General features: G+C 40.8%; 1 protein-coding gene across 4 annotated transcripts; it reads left to right on the top strand.

Moving 5' to 3' along the window:
- Window positions 1-1,092: 1,092 nt before the first annotated feature.
- Window positions 1,093-20,875, top strand: LOC147313018 (inositol polyphosphate-4-phosphatase type I A-like). Of its 4 annotated transcripts, XM_086264984.1 has the most exons (6): window positions 1,093-2,661; window positions 2,727-2,937; window positions 4,000-4,140; window positions 11,288-11,387; window positions 12,484-12,528; window positions 13,087-13,292. In XM_086264984.1, exons 1-2 carry the CDS (start codon window positions 2,449-2,451, stop codon window positions 2,778-2,780), a joined length of 267 nt encoding a protein of 88 aa, XP_086121110.1. In that variant the 5' UTR covers window positions 1,093-2,448; the 3' UTR covers window positions 2,781-2,937; window positions 4,000-4,140; window positions 11,288-11,387; window positions 12,484-12,528; window positions 13,087-13,292. The 4 variants fall into 4 exon arrangements, with proteins under 4 accessions (XP_086121110.1, XP_086121112.1, XP_086121111.1 ...); XM_086264986.1 differs by lacking the exons at window positions 1,093-2,661; window positions 2,727-2,937; window positions 4,000-4,140; window positions 11,288-11,387; window positions 13,087-13,292 and adding exons at window positions 8,381-10,568; window positions 18,208-18,297; window positions 18,518-18,744; window positions 20,276-20,875; XM_086264985.1 differs by lacking the exons at window positions 1,093-2,661; window positions 2,727-2,937; window positions 4,000-4,140; window positions 11,288-11,387; window positions 13,087-13,292 and adding exons at window positions 8,381-10,568; window positions 18,208-18,476.
- The last annotated feature ends 849 nt before the right edge of the window (window positions 20,876-21,724 follow it).

The following is a 21,724-nucleotide window of genomic DNA, read 5'->3' as shown; positions in this document are numbered from 1 at the left end:
ATACCGGGCATATCCCCAGTGACTTATTTTTTATTTTTTTTGTAATGGCATGAACAATGAGAGGTGGTGGATTGGCCAGATGCAGGTCGATGTGTAGAAATAACTCCGTTGTTTGGTGGTGGCTATGACGGGGCTTCCACAGAGGCAACAGGTGGATGAGGGAAGGGGAGGCAGGAGGAGAGACCCGAAGCAGCCACCAGTCCGAGTGTCAGGTGAACTGAACTTCAGAAGTTATGACCTGCAGTCTATCTGGGTCAGATATAAACCAAGTTTAGGTGGAGTTTATTTTCATGTTGCTGACTTTTTACTGTCAGTTGCAATAACTCATACTGCGTTCTAGCCAGTTTGACGGAGTTTTTATACAGCTGGGTGGGTGCTATGATGTTACTGATAGTGAACTTTATTTTATTCATAAGGTTAGTAGAGTTGCCAACGGCTCCTTAAAAAAATGGAATGGTCCCTCATTCAGAGAAAATATTACACGTTTCGTATTGAGCTGAGAAGAGACGCAGTTTGTCCCGGACTTTAGCTAGAATGGAAAAAAGACACAAAGCTGGATTTATTCTGTCTTTATGCTGCACAGCTGCCTCTTCTCTCATTCTCTCCCCCTCCCTCTCCTGTTGCTACTTCAATCATGAAACTGATCAATGATCAGCTGATCGGCTTTTCTCTCTTGTTTATCGCCCACTTTGCGCCAGAAAGAGGAAACCAGCAGATGTTGCGCTAAACAACAGCAGCACGTTTAAGCTTGATCGGCTGTTGTTAGAATGTATTTAATATTAATTTCTAGTATCAGCTGATGTTTGCTGGAGCCACAGCTGTAAAGCTGCTGGTCATGATGTCTGTTTAGATATGTGGTGAGAGGGAAACATGAAGATGAAACCAGGAGATGTCCTTACTGAACCATCAGAGCTGAACAGGTGATGGAGAAACAGGTTTACCTTTTAGGTGACATGAATGAGTTGAAGGGAAGTTATGAACTGTTTCTGAGAGACAAATAACACCAGGATCCTTTTTTATGTAGCAGACAGCTGGTAACTGTGCAGGGGCGGGTCTAGCAAAGTTTTGCCAGGGGGCCAGGTAGGGCATTAACAGGGAAAGGGGGGCACAAAGAAATACTTTTCTTTCTTATTCTCATTTAAAATACCTAGTTTTTATTAAATAATTATCTAAATCTTACAACCAAAGTTTTTATCTGACGTAAAATGTATAGAAATCATACATATACCAACAAGACTGTACATCACTGTCACAACAGGGTTTGTTTTCAGTCAAAGTCTTTATGGCTTTACTACCTGGTGGGTCGGTCTGTAGTAAAAATGCCCAATTTTTTTGTCCCAGTCCAGCCCTGCAGGTTAATACTGGCAGTGTCACCATGCCAGCTGACTGTATTTTATCATCAGCCAGTGTTGTTCTTTATCAATATTACCAAAGTTTACGATAAGGCAGCATAGAAAGTATTTACTTGCTTTCAGGTTTCATTCAAATGTTAGTCTTTTCAGTTGTTTCCCCACTTTTTTCCTGTTTCAAAATCAAACACCAGTTTGTGAGAAGATTATCTTCTTTTTTTAATAGGCAGATAAAGTTTTGCATTGGCATTGGCTAATTTGTCAATTGTTTGTTACAAATGTTCGTATTTTAATTTTCAAAAATGTTTTTGCCCAAAACATATGTGCACTATATGTCAGTAAAAATACTATGCAAATATTGTTGTCCTTGACTGCTGAGTAAACACTGACAAAGCACTGATTGTATCTCTTGTACTTTATCAACGCAGTATCTAAAAACTTTGCACCGTAGTGGTTAAAATCTCATTCTAATAAGAGTTAAAAGTGCATTTGGTTATTAGGTTTATAGGATTATTGAATTATGGTTAAGGGTTGGTAGAATTTTTTTTTAAAACATTATCTGCCAATTAAATCTGCCACCCTTCTCCAAATCTGTGCCCCTACCTGGCCCCCCCAACAAAAATTTTCTAGACACGCCACTGTACACAGATGGTCTGAATTTGTGAAGCGAGTGGTATCGCATTTATCGAAGTCGGCTCCTCGTTGTTTTTTCTAAGCCACGATTAGGCTCATTGAGAGCAGGCATGTGCATGCAGACAGTGTTTGTTTTTACATCTGGTGGGTAACGTCCCTCCCTATATTTTTGGAACAGTACCTCTGAAGCTTGATTTAGATTTCTGCAGGAAATTTACGTTCTAACTTCAGATGTAACACCTCTTAACACTAAACCGGTCCATCACGCTGTTGTTTCCAGTTACAGCGTATATTTCCTGCTGAAGCATATTTCAGGCATAAGACAGAAACATTACAAAAATATACACCTGCAGGCCACTCTATTGTCTTTATTTGACTAAATGCACTAAATTGCTGCCACAAGCTTTTGAACACATGTACCTAATAAAGTGGCTGGTGAGTGTCCTCAGTCCCAGCTCGGATACAGATGTGTCGGTGTGTCTTTGTTCCCTGCAGTAGTGCCCTCTCCAGCTCAGTCATCATCCACATACCCCAGGACACTGTCCGAGCCAAAGAGATCATCGCCTACGTCAACACGCTGAAGACTCAGGTCAGCTATTACGCAGAGAGGCTGTCTCAAGCTGCCAAAGACCAATCGGCCAGCGGACTGGAGTGGACGCTCGCCAGTCTGGTTGACAAGGTACTAAAAGTGTTTGACGTTACGTGGGGACGCTTCATATTTCATTCATACCCTCTTCCTTTCAGACCCGTCAGCTGGTGGCAGTGTGCGGCTGCAAGCTGCTAGCTTCAGCTATTTAGGCCCTGAACGCAGTACGAGTACATCGCAACCAAAGCTTCTCCTTCCGCTGAGTCTGAACAAGTAGTGCTCCGCAATGACCAGGATACGCTGAGAGCAAAGTACAGCGGTCACAACAGCCAGTCGTCACTGCACGTGGACTGGCACGAAGAGGAGTGGGTGAGTTGATCAGCAGTTATTGGCTGTTTTCTGATTCCAGATTTTTTATTTCTTTAGCATGACAACAGACAAGCTTAGTTTCTTGGCACACATTGTGGATACAGCTTGATATCTTAACTACACTCTGAACTCTGTTTTTCTTTTCTTGTTGCTTCTTCTTCTTCTTGAGTCATCCCTCTCATGTTGATTTCCAGCTCAGGTCACTCCTTACTTTTAAGAAGTTGGAGGATTCGTGAGCAGATTTTTCCTTCACCATATCAGCCGACTTTATTCTATGAGAAAATACTCTTAAATGACTCGTCTTTAAAAAGTGTTCAGTGTTTTATGTCTGGTCTGTGTGTCATCTTTGTCTTTACAATGTTGCAGCAATACTTTAGTAATGATATGATATGATATGATATGATATGATATGATATGATATACCTTTATTAGTCCCACAAGGGGAAATTTAAATGTTGGTTTAGTGTAAGCTCAGCTTTTTAACTAATGTAAGAAGTGTTATGACTGACTCGTTTTTAATACCTAAATCTGGCCTCAGTGCACAAACCTAAATGAATCGGTACATATGAAAGCGCCCAAGTCACGAGCTGTGTTCAAGGACATGGATAAAACAAAAAGGTTCAAATTTGTGCCCAAAAACCCCACAAATCAGTGTCACTGTTTTAAAATCTGCTGCGAGACCGCTCTAAATGTCAGCTTTTTCTTTACGTAAAGACTGGGGTCTGTAACATATCAGCTCGTTTCTTATTTATTAAAGAACATGCCTGACACCAGGCTTTTGAGTTAACGGCTCCATTCGATCTCTGCAAGTATTTTTAAGTATTTTTAGGTTCTTTCCAGCAGGATTTGTGGCTAGTTCTGGAGCTTGACCCTAAAAGATTTCAGTGTGTCGGTGCTTCTGCTTTCCCTGTTGTCCTTCTCTTCCGTCTTTATTTCTGTTTCTGTCAAATTTAAAAACAACTGCACTCTGAAATACACACTCTTTGCAAGATGTTGTCTAAACTAGTGGTTGGAAGGCATATTTGTGTTTGGTCTCTGATGGTTTATTTACACTTTTTGCAGGCCACGCCCACGGACTACAGCGCCATGATGAGCAACAAAGCCAAGAAGTCTATTGACTTCCTTCTGATGCAGGACACCGCCCCGACGATAGCCACGGACGTGTCACTGCAGTACCGCCTCGACATCGTCTTCTGCCAAACGGTCACCTACACATATTTTAATTATTGTATGTCTGAGCTGATGCGTTTATCCTGGAGTGACTCAGAGTGAAGGAGAAGGCCAAGAAGAAGTGTAAATATCATAGAAGCAAGGAGTTCAGAGCTCTACGACTTAGTGTCTTTATGGTATTTATGTGTGTAATGGAGACCAGGGGTTCCATTACCCTTACTTGTATTTTTATTAATTGACTGACTGATTTGTATTTAAAAACCGTAATGAAGAAAAACACACACTGGTTGATTGTGATTCTTTATTAGGCTTTTTGGGTTGTTAATTAAGTGACTCGTTAAAGGTGAAGAGACAGGGGGACTGGCCATCCTACCTGTGTCAGGAAAAGAACCTGTGTTAGAGCTGTTCACATTTAATCATTTGTCTGTAACCTAAATTAGTTGTATATGTAAAAAGAGAAGTGTTAACAGTACTCACTTTGTAAAGAGTAAAAGCAGCTCAATCACCTGCTTATGAGCTCCTGGAGAAAACCAATGTGCCAGGCTAGGGGAGTGTGTGTTGGAGTGATTTTGTTAAAAGTTGTCATTATTGTGCTTGGACCTTGTCTTGAACTGTATGTTCAGATATTTTCTGTTCCTCCCCCACATGTAGGATGTTGGGGATGTTACTAGCTATAGTTTTCAACTGCAGGCACAATCTATGTAAGATTCTGGTTTCCTTATTTGGTAAGGAATGTTCACTTCCTGCCCTTTATGGGCTCACCATGTAAATGGTGGACTGTTAGAGAGGTTAAGCCATATACGAGGTTGAGGGGAGATGACCCTTTTATGACTAGAGATGCGGTTAAAACGTTTGTAAGCAGGAAGTCACGTATACAGACACACATACACTCTCTCTCACTCACACACACACACACACACACACACACACACACAGTGCCTTAGCTTTTACCACACAACATATGGGGTTTACAATGGGCGGTTGTGTAACTGTTTTCATTCAATAAAAGGCTGCGAGTGGAGGCTGGAGTTGGAGTTGTCTGAGTTTGGGTGTAGAGCTTGCAACTCTGAGAATCCGACCAGGCTTCCCCTGCACAAGTAAAAACCAATCGAACTCTGATTGTCTTACTTTGTTCTGAGTCAGCGAGGGCTGAAACCTAACTGTGGTTAAGGTGTTTTAATGCAGCGGTCCCCAACCGCCGGGCCACGGACCGTCGTTTGGTCGAGAGATGAGGCTCGGGTGTGAAATGTATGGTTTTCAGAGTTTTTATCGTTTTTTATCGTTATTTTGTTATCGTTTTTATCGTTAACTCTGTTTTCCTGGGTCTTTCACGTGTGTTATGAATAAATCTTCTTTTTTTCCGGTATCGGTACTAGTTTTATTTTGTTGTATTTATCTGTGACACCTTAAAGGCCGGTCCGTGAAAATATTGTCGGGCATAAACCGGTCCGTGGCGCAAAAAAGGTTGGGGACCGCTGTTTTAATGTATATAGAAGAGACTGAAGTTTATATGTTATGGAGTTATTTATAGGACTTGTTACAAATCTTCATATGTCTATGATGTGTTATATCAGCCCGTTCTCACTCCCGAGGCGTAACATGTCGACGTTTTGTCACGTCACGCGGCGTTCCTGAGGAACGTGAAAGGAGACCTTCGGCGTTCTTATGGTACGCGGCGGGTTATGGCTGGAATCCAGTTCAATGACGCTCCCGCGGTAATAGACGTTCCAGCCCTGTATTCCAGCCCTAAACCTAACCTTATCCCTAGCCCTGACCATAACCTTATTCCTGACCTTAACCAGGACTTTAATGATGTTAAATAGCGTGTTTCTAAGCGATTTGAAGAAAAAGAGCAAACATGTGTAGATTCAGTCCAGACAGTTCTCATATTTCCTCTTTTTTCCGAGGTCGTCATTCAGGAACGTGGTGGGTAGCCAAAAACATAATATGGTGACGATTTGTCACCTAGCGTAAAATGTTACGCTTTGGGAGTGAGAACGTGTTGGTTATATTGTAGTGGTTTTCTTATGGGGAGGGTTTTGTTTCCCTTTGGTTTGCTGACCCCCAGACTTGGTCTATTCCAGATGCTCACCTGAATCAGGTAGAGTATAACAGGAAGCCATTTGCTTTTCAGAAGGGTTGGATTCTTTGCTGTATCACCATGTGTTCTCATTAATAAAGTACATTTTACTCCAGTCTCGTGCTATTTTAGTGGAAGTGACCCATGACCGTCGGCCAAAACTGACAATATGACTATTAAAAGTCTGAGTAATACTGTAATTTTCTGCTGCTCATTCCTGTGCAATATCCCATCTGACCTCCCGTCATATTTCTTTTCAAGATTTTCTTATTTAATCACTAGTGTACATATATTTATAGATACATATATATATATTTAGTCATCTTTTCTCTTTTACCACGTCTTTCTAATATTTTGCTCTTTACTATTTTTCTATTTTTTATTTTATTTTATTATATTTTATTATATATTCTTCTACTGTACCATGCTGCTGAGTGACTGCTGCTCGTCAAACACATTTCATTGCAATGTTGACCCTGTGCTAACTTGCATATAAGAGATAAGATAAGATAGAACTTTATTAATCCCTCGGGTGGGTTCCTCTGGGAAATTCGATTTCCAAAAAAGCACAGCACCGACAGAAGTTACAGAGTTATACACACACACATATATATAAATACAGAGACAATATAAATAAAATATACGAAGGGGATAAATAGAATAAATAGGAATAAAAATAAAAATACAAGTGAATTGCACATTTCAAGTATTGAGTCTATTGCACCGTTGACTATTTACAAAAGTATTGCACAAAAGGTATTGCACAGTGAGGTGAAGAGGCACTACAGCTTAGTTGTTCCCCCCTCCTTTGTCCTCCTGTTTCCCCTCCCTCTCCCCTCCAGAGAGGAGTTAAACAGTCTGATGGCGTGTGGGACAAAGGAGTTTTTAAGTCTGTTAGTTCTTGTCTTTGGGAGAAGCAACCTGTCACTGAACAGACTCTTCTGGTTGTTAATGGCCGTGTGCAGAGGATGCCTGGCATTGTCCATAATGTCCATCAGTTTCTTTAATGTCCTTTTCTCTGCCACTGTCACCAGAGTGTCCAGCTTCATGCCGACCACAGAGCTAGCCCTCCTGATCAGTTTCTCCAGCCTGGATGAGTCCTTCTTTGCTGTGCTGCTCCCCCAGCACACCACAGCATAGAAAAGTACTCCAGCAACCACCGACTGGTAAAACATCCTCAGGAGCTTCCTGCAGATGTTAAAAGACCTCAGCCTCCTGAGGAAGTACAGTCGGCTTTGGGCTTTTTTATACAGGTGCTCTGTGTTGCATGACCAGTCCAGTTTATTGTCCACCCACAGCCCGAGGTACTTGTACTTGTTGACCACCTCCACCTCCTCCCCCTCTATCTGAACCGGCAGTGGACCTGCTCTAGACCTCCCGAAGTCCACAACCAGTTCCTTAGTCTTTGAGGTGTTGAGTTGCAGGTGGTTTGTGTGACTCCATGCGACAAAGTTCCTCACCAGACTTCTGTACTCCTCTTCCTGATCATCCCAGATACACCCCATGATGGCTGTGTCGTCTGCAAACTTCTGAATGTGGCATAATTCAGAGTTGTAGCAGAAGTCAGAGGTGTACAGGGTGAAGAGAAGAGGGGACAGCACAGTTCCCTGTGGTGCTCCTGTGCTGCTGACCACTGTGTCAGACGTGATGTCCTTCAGCCTGATGTACTGTGGTCATATGACAAATAAAACTGAAAACTGATAAAACTGAAAACAGTAAAGGCAAAGGGAACACATCAAGTAAGGATTTCACACTCCCACTCACAACGGCACTTTCAAAGCATAAAGCCAAATGCTTCAAAATTTCATTTTGAAGCATTTTAAAAATGAATGTGTTTGAGTTTCATTGCTCCAAAGCAATGTTTTCATATAAGCAAGATAACAACCAGTTTGCAACCATGTAAGTACAGTCCTCTATTGTGAACAGACGTGTTGGCAATCTGTCTGCGTTTATAAATTAGACAACAGTTATTTGCAGATCTTCATCAATCTGCCTGAGAGTGATTGCAGTCGGTCTGAGTTGGACTGCAACTGTTTTGAGTCAGGTTGCCTCCAAGGAGGCAGTTTATTATTTTCCTTTCCTAGTTGGACAGATGGCTGTTGTTTTGTTTTTACTGTAGTGTGCTGGGCCATTAATGGCTCAGGGGCTGCAGCGTATCCGCGCCAACACCTAAGGCCAACGTGGAGTCACCGGTCAGACTAACATAAAGAAAGAATCTGTTAAATTACACATTTGTATTCATTAAGTCACAGACAATGAAAACAAGCAGAAATCAAGATGTAATATTTTTATAATTTTATTGATGTTAAATTAAAGTCCCAGCTTAGTTATGTTATCAGTGCAAGTCACTTCAATCTGTATAGCACCAAAGGAAACAATGGTGTTTTCAAGGTGCTTCACACTGTAAGGTAACAACTTACAGTATTAAAAAGAAAACCCCAAAAGAACAAACCCCTCTGAGCAAGCACGAGGCGACAGTGGGAAGGAAAAACTCCCTTTTAAGAGGAAGAAACCTTCGACAGAACCAGGCTCAGGGCGGGGTGGCCATCTGCCGCGACCATTCCTGGGGATTTCAAAAATGACTTGATCTGATCTAAATGTAAAACTAGCTCATTTAAAGTGTCCAGTGAGTTTTAGAAAATATTTTGCTGTTGATATCACGACGTCACTATAAAGTGGAAACTTTGTTTCTTCCCTTACACCTCCCAAAAAATGCACGCACCGATGAGAAGCACTTAGATATGCAACTTGGTTCTGGGAATATCTTTCTTTTGAAAGTTTTAACAATATCTTCATCAAGATCTTGGAAGTTTAATTGCAAGATTGTCACCATAACCGCTGCATGCTTCCATCTTTTACAGAGGGATTTGTAAACCCTCTCGCTGAGTTTCTTGAACTTCTCTGGTGGGATTTTGTCGTATCTGGCCCTGATTTCAGTCCAGATTTTCATGGTAAGCCGGTTGGAGATAGCTTCAGCACTTTCAATGCTGAAGACTGTGCCTGATTTTTTTGAAACCTGGGAAATCAGTCCTTCCACAAAGATTTCCACTGAAAGTCTGCATCTTTCTTTCTTTTCATATGATTCCAGTCTATCAGTAACTGTTACTGCCAACAGGTGTTCTTGGAATACTGAAGTAGTTATGATATTAAATATTGGTTGTTCCATTAAATTCATTGAATCCTCCTCCCCACTCCTCCCCATTTCCAATGATATTAGTGACAATTTATGTAATTTGTCACAAATATCAGTGAAAATCGCATTAGCAATGCAGTCAAAATAATTCTGCACTTTTCGGTCTAAATGCAAATCCATCCCCTTGAATTTGTCCAAGAGTAGATCCAACAAACGTTTTTGGTGAGAATGAGGGCACTTTAAAAGTTTACCAAGCTTTGAAAGCACAGCCTGAATTAATGTCTCTAACCATCTTTCAAAGTCTAAGGTTTTTTCAGGTGGCTCACAGTCTACAGAAGATCTGTGATGCTGTATCTTTTTATATGACTCCGTTTGACTTACGTTTGTTAACGGTGGGATGCTGGCTTCATGTTCAACACAGGATTTCTGCTGCTGGGGATCTGGAATTGGATTGTTTTCTGCTTTTGCAGCACTGTGTTGGTCAGCATTTTGACAGCTTTCTTCTGTGTTAGCTGTTTCTTGGCTGTTAGCATCTATATTCTGTGCTGTATCAAACTCCTGCTCAGCAGAATCGTCCAAAAATTTCACACGTGACAAAACCGTTTTGCCAGTAGTGGTGTGGACAGAACAGTTTTCATGTACAGGGGAGTTCTGGGAAGACCTCAGTGGTGATACTGCTACTGACTGTTCACACAGGTCCATTACGTCCTCTACAAAACCTACAAGCCGCTTAGCGGTGAAGCAATCCGGATAGCCTGAGATAAGCTCTCCCCACTGCTTGATCGAAAAACTACTGAACAAGTTATTCAAGAGGGATACCAAAGCATGTACTGTAGAATTATCCCCATTGGTCTGAACTGTTTCATCATTTGTCATTGTGTTACAGTTCGAGCTTGCCATTTCACTTTTTTGTTTTTTATGTCTAAAATGTTGTTTTGTGTTAAACTCCGTGTTTGAACGTTTAAAGCGCTGCTGTCCCGCTGTGTGAATGCGTTTCAACTGAACAGCCAGGTCTATATATAAGGTCGGTTTAAGGTTTCTTTGTAACGTCACCTGACGTTTCTTTGTAACGTCACCAGTCAAAGGACTGGCCCGCCCCGTCATAACGAAAGGGGCGGGACAAATCTGTTGCTTAGCAACTGAAAAAAAGGCACACCGCGCTGAATGCTACATCCGGCCTGCGACGGTACACCGCCTCCGCACCACCGTTTAAACATGAAGTGTGGATGTTAGAAGATCCCAAATATGGTGAGCTACTGGGAAATTACTCACGTTTTTGTTCTTGAGAGTGAGCGATAATAAGCGACATTTTATTGAGAAATTACAGTAGTCTGTCTACAAAAACTACAAAAATGACCTAAATAAGACAGAAGTACACATTCATTTTTATCGTTTTGTCAACAACAGGGCGCATGAGGTTTGTTCAGTATTTGTTGTGTCTACAAGGCTCAGGCGCCCCCATGAAGTGTCTTATTTGTATAGTTGAAAGCATTATAAAGGAACGCAAAACTAAATTACATATAATTATAATTCTTGGCACTTTCTGGTGTGTGTGAGTTAGTGTTTCTCTTTTATGATTTGTGGGTCCAGCATCAAATTCAGAATCCTTCCCATCACACATGAGGTCTTGAATAATCATCTTATTTTAAAGACCTCGTAGTTTGATAGTTTGCTCTCAGACTGTGGGCTTCCTTGTGGTTTTTAGGATATTTAGAAGTAGAAGGGGATCATCCTTCTGTGGAACCAGCTCCCAGTTTGAATGCAGGAGACGGACACTATCTCTACTTTTAAGATTAAGTTTCAAAGTTACCTTTTTGCCAACGCATATAGCTAGGGCTGAATCAGGTGACCATGAATCCTCCCTTAGTTACCCTGGGACTACCCTGCTGGGGGATTCCCACCATGTGTTTATACACCTCTCTGCATTCAATAATTAGTTCTTGTTCATCTCTGGCTCTCGTCCACAGTGTGTCTTTTGTCCCCTTTTTCGTCTCCTCATCCCCAAAGGGTCGCAGCGGGCTGCCCCTCCCTGACCGTGGTTCTGCCAGAGGGTGCTTCCTGTTAAAAGTGAGTTGTTCCTTCCCACTGTATTGAGGTTTTTTCTTTTTAATTGTAGACTTTCTACCTTACAATCTATACCACCTCGAGGAGACTGTTGTTGTGATTCAGCTCTGCATAAATACAATTAAATCGAATTAAGTGGGTTCAGCTGTTTTGTGAAATAAATGTGAGTGACATGGTAAGTAATAGCCTGCATGTAACTCATGGTAAGAAGAGCAATATCGCCCCCTCCTGGTTCAACCTTTTTTTCTTTGCAGTAATCTTTCCAATAATAATACATATGCACTAACCTCATGCTTGCTGTTAACAATAGCCTAAAGACACAAAATCAAGTTTAGTTTTTTCCTTAAGTTTATGTTTTTTTTTTATATGGTTGGCATTTATTTTGTTTCTTTTTAATAATTATATTGATTCTATTGATTGTTTGCCAAGCACTGAGGTCTCTGCTTAGACTGTGCTACTGGGATCACTGATTTAAAAATGAGGCAAAAGCACCAAAGTTGTGCTCAAAAATAGTACAGTGAGCTACAAGCTGTTGCTGTAGTAATTCTAACACACTTATTGTTTTTAAATACATACATGTTTAGTTCTTTTAAACCTAATTATTATTTTTTTTTTTGCAAAAGTGTCACCTAAACACCCAAATATACGTAATTCAAAACTTACTTTAATTATTACCCATTTGGCTGGTAACATGGACCCAGTCTGATGGATAGTTACTGAACAGATAGTATTTTCTTTAAAGGCTGCATTCAGAGCAAATCATTGTAAAAACAAGACAAGTCAATAAAAAACAAGTAATAACTATAATACTAAACTACAATAGAGAGAAAATCCAGTAAATATAATTATATTATGTAAAAAATATACAAATATTTACCTCTAATTTAAAAAGACATTACAAGGGTACTAGTTTCATTTTAATCTCAACATAATCTAAATTGACACTAAATCAGTTTAAATATTACAGCTGAAGGTGATTTTAATAAATGTACTGCTGCTTGACTTTGTTTTACTACTGCAGTATAATTTATCATGTACAAAAGCTCCAAATGTTGTTTCTCTGACTTAATGTTCTGATGACGTTTGTGTTACTTTGCAGGAAATAGTCAGGACCCAGATGAACCTGTGCTGGAATTCAGTGTGGGTGAGTAATATGAGCATTTATGAAGGCTGTCCATGACCTGTAATTAAATTTAGCGTCATTAGTGCCACTCATTGCAAGTGACAGTGCACATGCTTTCAGCATGGAGTCTGCTCTTATGGTAGCAAAATAAATTCAGAAAATCTCCATCAAAAAGCAGCTCAGCAGCAGAAATATATATGGTCAGCTGGTTGTGAGTTAATGAGCATGTGAAATCAGTGTGAACATTTTGAAACAACAACTCTCCAACCTCGTAATTGTAAGACTGCCTGTGCAGCCACAGGAGCCTTCAGAGAGTCTTCCTGCTTGTCTCTTGGGTTGATTTGCTCGTGTTTTCTCACCCAGTCAATGACTGTAAAAGGGCTGGACTAATTGGAGGCAGGTGTAATTGATTGCACTGATATGCTAGTCTACTTATAGCCCACATTACAAACACTGCTGTGTTATTTTGTCTCTCAGTGCAGGTATGTAATGTGACAAAACCTCTAATGATCTGATATGTTTGGGATGGATGGGCTGTGAATTATATAGTGAATTGTCTTATTTTGTCGCTCTGTGCAGGCTTTCTACTTACAGGGTGGTGGGTCTCAGAGGACAATTGCTACCCCTGTTGAAGTGAACAACGTGTGGAGTGCAACTGGCTTTGTGGCATAGCTGGCTCTGGCCTTGGACTGTGTGTTTTTACTTTGTACCTAAATGGGACACTGGACTTTTAACTACTATTCATTGTGTTTATAAATAAAATTTTAGAATTTTATTGACTGTCATCTTTTTGCCCACGGTGGAGACGGTTGGTCAGACCTAGAATCTGTGTGTGTGTGTGTGTGTGTGTGTCATCAGCAGGGTTTTGCATAAAAGAGTGTGGTCAATTCATTTATTGTAGTTTTATGGCAGCACCCTCTAGTGGCCTTGAAGCAAACAGTCTCCTAACTAAGCCATGGCATCTCTGGTCTCTCCTACTTTTGTGTGCTCTGCTGGAGGAGCAGCATTGGATCTAGTGATACTGAGTAAGCTGATTAGGACAGGCCTGGAGAAATGTGGTTTGCATGAAGTATCAGGAAAAAAACAACCTTGTATTGTAAAATAATAATACACGAATAATAAATACTTTTCATGACATTCAGATTTCTGGACTCACGAGTTCATAGAACATTAATGTTACGAAACATTGAGAAGTCTTAAAACTACATTGTATACTTATTATTTATTTACTTTAATCAGATTTGACTGGTATTTTTAAACATTAAGTTTTTGTTCCTTCAACTATTGTATTTAAGCTTATGACTCACTCACAGTATGTTTATATAACTGCCTAAAAAACGGTGAGGATGTGGCTGCAGTGGCTGAGAAGCAAGAACTTTGCTTTTTCTTCTTTTTTTTTTTCTTTTTTTTTTTTAATTGGGAAGCATAAATGAACATACCAGAAAACCCTGCACGAAGGAGCCATATTTGTTTTTTGTGTGTGCATAAGATGAAGCTTTAGTATTATTACACATATGATAAGGATGTTAGCATGCAACACACAAACTCAAGTGGTGTTGCCAAGATAGTTGCTGACTGGCAAGAAACTTCTAGAAGAAATCTGGTGACAGTCCAAAGCACAAATGAACATGTTTAATACTCGTGCAAGACCCTGTGGGAAGGTGCCAGATTGCTGTATTTTGTGTGAATCAGGAAAAGTGCACGGTGATGACTAAAGCTTATAAAACATCTCTCTCCTTATGTGTGCATATATGAGAAAGAAAATTCTGCCAAAGCAACTTTAGCTTCTTGCAAGCATCAGTACACAAAGGATGCTAACACAAAGCTAGCCAAGAACCAAGAGTGATTTTAAAGTTGAACGTATGCCGACCCCAGCAGCCAAAGGGAGCTCCGGGGAGAGCTTCTTGGGGTCCAGTGATGTGTCCTGAAGAGACGACATGAGCTCTCCCTCCTGTAGGCCCACCCCAGCAGTAGGTGCTGTCTGTCTCATTCCGAGTTAACTGCTACTCCTCTACATCTAAACGAGCCAGTTGAGGAGGTTCAGGCATCTGACAAGGGTGCCTCTTGAACGCCTCCTGGGTGAGATGTTCCAGGCATGTCCCACCAGGACAGACAGGACACACCCAGGACATGTTGGGGAGATCACAGCACTCAGCAGAGAATGCCTCAGTGTCCCCCAAATAATGGAGGAGCTGGCTCGGGAGAGTAAGGTCTGGGTCTTCTCTGCTTATGCTACTGCCACCGAAACTGGACACCAGATAAGCTCAGAAAAATGAACAACCTGTTTAAATAAAGGTTAATTTAAAAAAAATGTTTGTCATTAGCTAGTCTGTGTACATGTGCTTCTTCTCCAGTGTTGAAAATGTTAAACTCACAACCTGCACATTTTCTGGTTGCATCATCAAATAAATACCCCCAAAAGTAGTCTGAGTACTTTTACACTGGTTTTATGCTGCGATATTTTCAAAGTCTTTCACTGAACACATTCAGTCACACATTGTTCATCATTTATTGGAAGTTTATTGTTTAATGTCCTGTCTAAATAACTTCAGTCACCATTTGTATTCATTAATGAATAACTGACTTCTAATATTAAAAGAAATAGAAACTGTTGTGCTGTTGTTCACGTAGAAGGGCCTGCTGCTGGATGTCCAGACTTTGTGCGTCAGCAGGAGGGTCAGGGTACAGGGTTCGAACCTCCTCATGAGATGTCGTATCTGCTGGATAAAAGCAAGCTACATCACATCAAGGATTGTCCTAGAGCTGCCCTACAGTAACAATCAACTGACTAATATATGAAATACTTGCAGTAGCACAATAATAAACACAAAGCAAAAAAGTGTTTAGTGAAGATAAAAAACCCCATCAAAGTTTTAGTTTGGATAAAGGGAGACAGAGCACCAATCTAAACAAGTCTAAATCATCTGGCACCTCCACACTTGTAAGAACAGCATGACCAAAGTGATTGTAGGAGGAAACAACCTTGACTTCCTTTACATAGCTTAGTACTGAGAATAAAAGAAAAGCATGATTAGAATTATTTGTGCTTCTTCTTCTTTCGGCTGCTCCCTTTAGAGGTCGCTACAGTGGATCATCCGCCTCCATCTCTCTATTTCTAGCATCCTCCTCAGTCACACCAACCCCCTGCATGTCCACCTTCACTACATCCACAAATCCTTTCTGTGGTTGTCTGAAAACATCATCCACGGAGACTCTTGCCTGATCTCATCTGTCAGCCTCTCCATCACCAGTGCAAACAAGAAGGGGCTCAGAGCCTCTCTCTGATGTAATCTCAACCCATCACATACTTCTCTGCCCCTCAGGACTTTCTTATGCAGCACCACAGTTACTCTCTTCGCACCTTATCATAGCCTTCACTCCTACCCTCTCTATGCCTCCCGTCTCCATCCTCTTCAGAGTTGCCTCACTTCCTTCTCTAATTCAATTTTCGTCCAAAGTACTCCTTCTCCCTTCTCAACACACTTTCTTCACATTAGCACATTTCCATCTCTATACTTGGTTACTCTCTTCCAGCACAATTTATGTGCCTTGCCATTCATTAAAAATCATTTTCTCCTTAGTGTCCAGCCTCACATACAACTCACTACAAGCCTTTTCCTGTGCCAGTGACACCTCTCTCTTTGCTGTGCACCTAGCCTTTTAGTACTCCTTCCTTCAGCTCCCTGACTATCCCACTCTTTCTTTGCCAGTCTCTTCCTTGAATACATTCCTGAATCTGTTATTATTTGTGCAATGAAAATTAAATCAAGAAAGATTTTGCTTTTACAGTCTCACTGCAGGTTGATACATTATAAGCACGCCTGTGGTTCACATAAGCATTAAAAGCTTGTATTACTCCCTGATGTTTTGCCTGTTAGCATGTGCAGCAGCTGGAGAAGGACTCCTAGCTGAAGACAGGACAGCTTCTCGATGTGCAGATTGGTCGTCTTCTACGCAGAAGCAAAGGAGAAAAACCCCAAATTAAACAGAACAACTACTTCTAATAACAAACAGACGTCTCTCTAAAACCGTGGCAGCAGTTCACCATGTCAAATGCTTTCTTGTCGTGCACAGTGACTATAACAATCAGCCCCACTGGCTGCACTGTCCTGCAGTGACATAAGTTAATTCAGCATTGCTATAAAACAATGAGGCTATTACGTTTGACCTGTACTTGCAGAATACATTCCAAAGCTTTTGTTCCCTAAAGCATTCGTCCTTCTTTGTGAGCAGTTTGTGACAAAAGAAAAGCCCAGAAACAGGCACCAGTTCAAAGGCATTTCTCAGATGATTTGCTGTAAACTTGAATACAAGCACAGATGAATAAATGTCTTGTAAAACATTGTACTGAATACATTCTTCACTACGAATATCAAATTAAGATCACACGTTAACAGCCCAGAGTTAGTATCGTGTCTTTGCCTCACCACATCTGGGGGTTAACTGGGTTAAATTCAACATAGCAGCGTCTCTAAATGACTGATTCTAAGCCTGGCACAAAAGATAGAAATCCCTGTTGTTCTGGCATCTTATGCCTGCACACATTACCCTGCTGTTCAGTGGTGCCTGACTGCAATACCTGTTTACCAGATTGTAGTGGGTCTCGTGTGAATCTGTGCAACCCATCTGAACCTCCAGTTGTCACCGCTCTTTCCTCAGACACCAACGTAAGGCTGACAGCAAACTGAACACTTCCTGTTGATCATCTGAAGCACGACAGGGGACTGAAGGCAGGGCAGGGATCAGGAAAATAAAGGTTTATAATTTGCACAAATCTTACCCTGCTGGCTGGGAATTTCATTGGGTGGTGGGTGGTTTGGTGCTGACACTGAGCAATTCTGTGAATGCATTTTTATTTATTTATAGAGTTGTCATACAGGGCAAAATGTGAAAAAATTTGCAGTCTTTGCAATGAGTTACTCAGAGTTCTAGACGAGCGCTGGCTAAAAACAGAGGAGGGCCTAGATGGTGCAAGATTTGCCAGCTTTTTCTGCAAGGTTGGGATGGGCGGAGAGGGCTGCCTCTGCAGGACAACAACCACCTTTTCCTCCTTCTGCTGACGTGTTTCAGCTTCATGGATCCTGCCTTGGTTTTTCAGCTTATGCTGCAGAGTAGATAAAACTATCTCTCAAAGTCCACTCCATTGTGATACATATATATTTAACATTACTGTTTCTCATTTTCTAAAGCTTAAAACAACACTAATTTGCTTTAAGACCAAGAGTGCAGCAGGTCAACTATCACAGTAAATATAAGGACTTTTTGTTAATAGGTTGTTGCATTTGCTTTGTAATGCTGACTTCACACAAACTGGACGGCAACAGGTTTTTCAACTCGAGCAATCTAAACATCACCACAGTTAAATCAAACCAGTCGTCGTCTGATTTTTGTTATGTTTAAAAACTATAGTGTCACCGTCTGCCTGAGAAATATTCTGCTACAAGTGGGCTTTGGTATTGTTTTTCTCTCCCTCTATCGCCTGGGCGGAGGCCATTGTGGGCTCCCGCCTTTGGCCTACATACCTGGGAGATGGTGAACACCTGCGTCTCATTAACCAGCCTCTACTTACGGGAAGAAGTTAGACTGCTCTTTGCTGGATTGTTGCTTGACTCATGTTAGTGAAGTCCTGGCTAGGACACTAGTAATCTAGTTCTCTTGGATTTTGAATCTTGTGCTAACACGTCGTTTCCCTGTGTACAGACACCCTGGACCTGCCCTTGTTCCTTACAGAAATTCTGGTACGAGAGAGGAGTGAGAGACTGGTGAGACGCCAAGAGAGACAGAAGGAGAGTGAGTGTGTTCCCCCTGCTTTTCCCTGCAGATTCCCTGGAGACCTGATCCCTGCACCCTTGTCTATAGCACTTTGACACTGTCGCACATTTAACTTGGTCTAACACAGGGCCATATAGGTTTTTCCCCTCTTAATAATAAACAACTTAATTTAGGAATTGCATTTTGTGTTTATTTGTGTCATCTTTGTTTAATATTTAAATGTATTCATCAATTTCAGAGAAAGCTCACATACTCAATACCAACAAGAAGAAAGAACTACAAATGACTAAAGTTGCAGTGAGGAAGTGAGATCTGACTAATGACAGGAAGTAAAAAGAGTCATCAGTTCAGAGACTGTGACGGTTGAGATCGACAACAAGAAAGACGTGAGGCAGAGAAGCACGATGGATGAATTCAGATGGATTCAAATGTTTTTATCTCTGATGCTGATGATTCTGATTCCAGGTAAGGATACAGGAAACATTTTATTAGCAACAAAACTAAATATTATCAGTATTACTATGGTCAATAAACTTTACAGTAAATAAGAAAGCTGAGCATGTACTGTTGTTTTAGGGAAATATGGGACATGTTTACAGACCCGAGTCTAAAATCTTCGCTCTGATTGTAAAACTGCTGCATTCTAATTTATCTTTCATATTTCTCATCAATCTTCTCAACAGTATCTGAAACTGAAATATCCATTTTTATGAAAGTTGGAGATGACGTCACTCTGCCTTGTCTAAATGTGATAGATGAGCAGAATAACTGTGACAGTACTGAGTGGACCTTTGTTTCAAGACACAAAACAACAGTAGAGCTGATCACACTTGGACAGACAAAGTCAAATCAGACAGACTGAGTGTTACAGCGAACTGTTCTCTGGTTATTAAGAAGCTCACATTTGAGGAAGTTGGTCTTTATTCATGCCTACAGTACAAATTAGGAGAAATACAAACTCTAAACGCTCTGGTTCATCTGTCTCAGGTTAATCTTTTTATTATTAGTCATTGGGAAGCACCTACAAAGAAATCCGTCACAATGAGAACCTGTTCAAACCATTTGATTTTGTGACCAAAGGTGCTGGTGTAATGACTTGTAATTGTGACAGCCCTGACACTTTGATATAAGTACTTGCTTTTGATGAATATATTATCTGTTTTGATTAAGGGACTTGCTTTTGAAGCATTGACTACTTATTTTGAGCAACTGACTTTTCTTTTTGATGAGGTGACTCACTTTTGCGAGTTATCCACCATGTTTTGCAGTTTGCACCAATTGTTTTGAGAAGAGCCTTAGTAGTGGTGCAGAGATCAATTCTGTTGTGAGAAATGCACCAAAGCAACTGAGAAAAACTGTAAACTGCTCTGTGGTGACATATGGACAGTGTCATCACACCGTGAATTGGCTGATTAAACGTCAAGATATGAACAAAGATGACAAAGAAATACTGACCTCACAGACTGACTGCTCCACTACTGTGACCCTTTGGAAGTCTCACTATATCTATCCATCAAGATATGAGAAAATGAAGTGTGACGTGACTGATGCTAACACAGGAAGTGTGCAGCTGGTTACCTTTAGCTGTCAGACCTCAGATGAGGAAACAGGTGAGCTCACGATCAGCTGTTTAAAACAACTAAAAATAGCTAAAATATTAATTAGATGTATTTCAGGTGTTTGGGCAAAATAGCTTTTGTTGTGTTTATAATTTTGGGGTGATCGTGGCTCAAGAGTTGGCAGTTTGTCTTGTAATCGGAAGGTTGCCGGTTTGAGCCCCGGCTCCGACAGTCTCGGTCGTTGTGTCCTTGGGCAAGACACTTCACCTGTTGCCTACTGGTGGTGGTCAGAGGGCCCGGTGGCGCCAGTGTCCGGCAGCCTCGCCTCTGTCAGCTTGTGGGGATAGGTTAATTGATTAATCCAAAGTGCCCATAGGTGTGAATGCGGGAGTGAATGTGAGCGCGAATGATGTCTTTGTGTGTTAGCCCTGCGACAGACTGGCGACCTGTCCAGGGTGTACCCCGCCTCTCGCCCTATGACAGCTGGGAGAGGCTCCAGCACCCCCCGCGACCCTAAGAAGGATAAGTGGAAGCGAACGGATGGATGGATGGATGGAAGGGGAGACCTTGGCAGTACAATAATGGTAACATTTAACAATTTCAACCTAACACTCAAAAACACAAAAGAAAAGAAAACTAAGAACTAATGGAAAGAATATAACTGAAACCACAGGTAATAATAAACACAATGCCAATTTATTTGTCTCACAATCTGATACATTTGGTTTTGGGTTTTTTGCTTGTTTTTCACAGGTACATTATGATAAAGATGATGTTTCAATAAAGTATGAAAGCACTGGAGGCTCTGGTGTTTCTGTCAGATACCACTGATCCACAACATCAGCTCAGCAGAAAAAAACTGCTGTTGTATTATGTTGCACTATATTTTTTCATAGATTGTTTATTGCTTTATCAGTGTGCATATATGTGTTTGTATATCTGCAGTTTAGGCCTGATGATTTTATGATATTAAAAAGTGTTTTTCCATTATGTAAAATCCCAAGCAGCCAATAAAGGCTCCAGCACGTGAGTTTTATTGTCACGGTACTGGGTCTCTGACCCAGTGTTTTTGTTGGTTTTAGTTATGTTCTTTGTTTATTGTAGTTCATGTATAGGTTTCCTGTTACTTTGCCTTCCCCATGTCCCGTGTCTAGTTACCCTTGTCTCCATGTTCCTTCTGCCTCCCCAGTGAGTTGCGTCTTTTGTCACTCCTGTCTCTCTGCTCCGTGTTCAGTTTGTTCAGTGTCAAGTCAGCGTCTTTGTGTTATATTTCCTGTTACTGTGACGTTCCCTTGTCTCATGTCAGTGTTTGTGGTTTTGCTTTGATCTTTTCATGTTTGATTACTCCCACCTGCACCTTGCTCTTGTGTCTCATTCCCTCGTTATCCCTCAGTGTATTTAAGCCCTGTGTTTTCCTTGTTCTGTGTTGTGTTGTACGGTGTGTGTTTACCTGTGTGCACCTCTGTGTGCTTAGTTTATTTTTCCAGTGTAGTTTTGTATTGTTTCTCCCAGCCAGCAAATAAAGCTGTGTTTTTTTGAGTTTGCCCTTTGCCTCTGTGAGTCTGCATTTGGGTCTTCTCTTACCAGCACACAGCTAGTTCATGACATTTATTGTTATATTTTGTTTATTTTAAATAAAAATTGGTATATATGTATACATAGTTATTTTATATATATATATATATATATATATAATATATATATGCAAATTCATTGCCTCAAGCAAATAAGCAATGTTTGCTTAAGATAACTACATTAGGACAACTTATCCATTCATGAATTACATTTTTGTCATATTTTATATTTGTATTTTGAAAACAGTAGCGATGTCATCTACCATTTCACACACTTCACATGGGATTTTGTTGGTTGAAGGACCCTAATAG

Source organism: Aulonocara sp. 'chitande type north' Nkhata Bay, linkage group LG15 (genome assembly GCF_057382095.1).
Source record: "Aulonocara sp. 'chitande type north' Nkhata Bay isolate Kocher_YH1m ecotype deep benthic linkage group LG15, A_spYH_male_GT1.1, whole genome shotgun sequence".
NCBI classification, from domain to species: Eukaryota; Metazoa; Chordata; class Actinopteri; order Cichliformes; family Cichlidae; genus Aulonocara; species Aulonocara sp. 'chitande type north' Nkhata Bay.
This window is presented reverse-complemented; position numbering and strand designations above follow the sequence as displayed.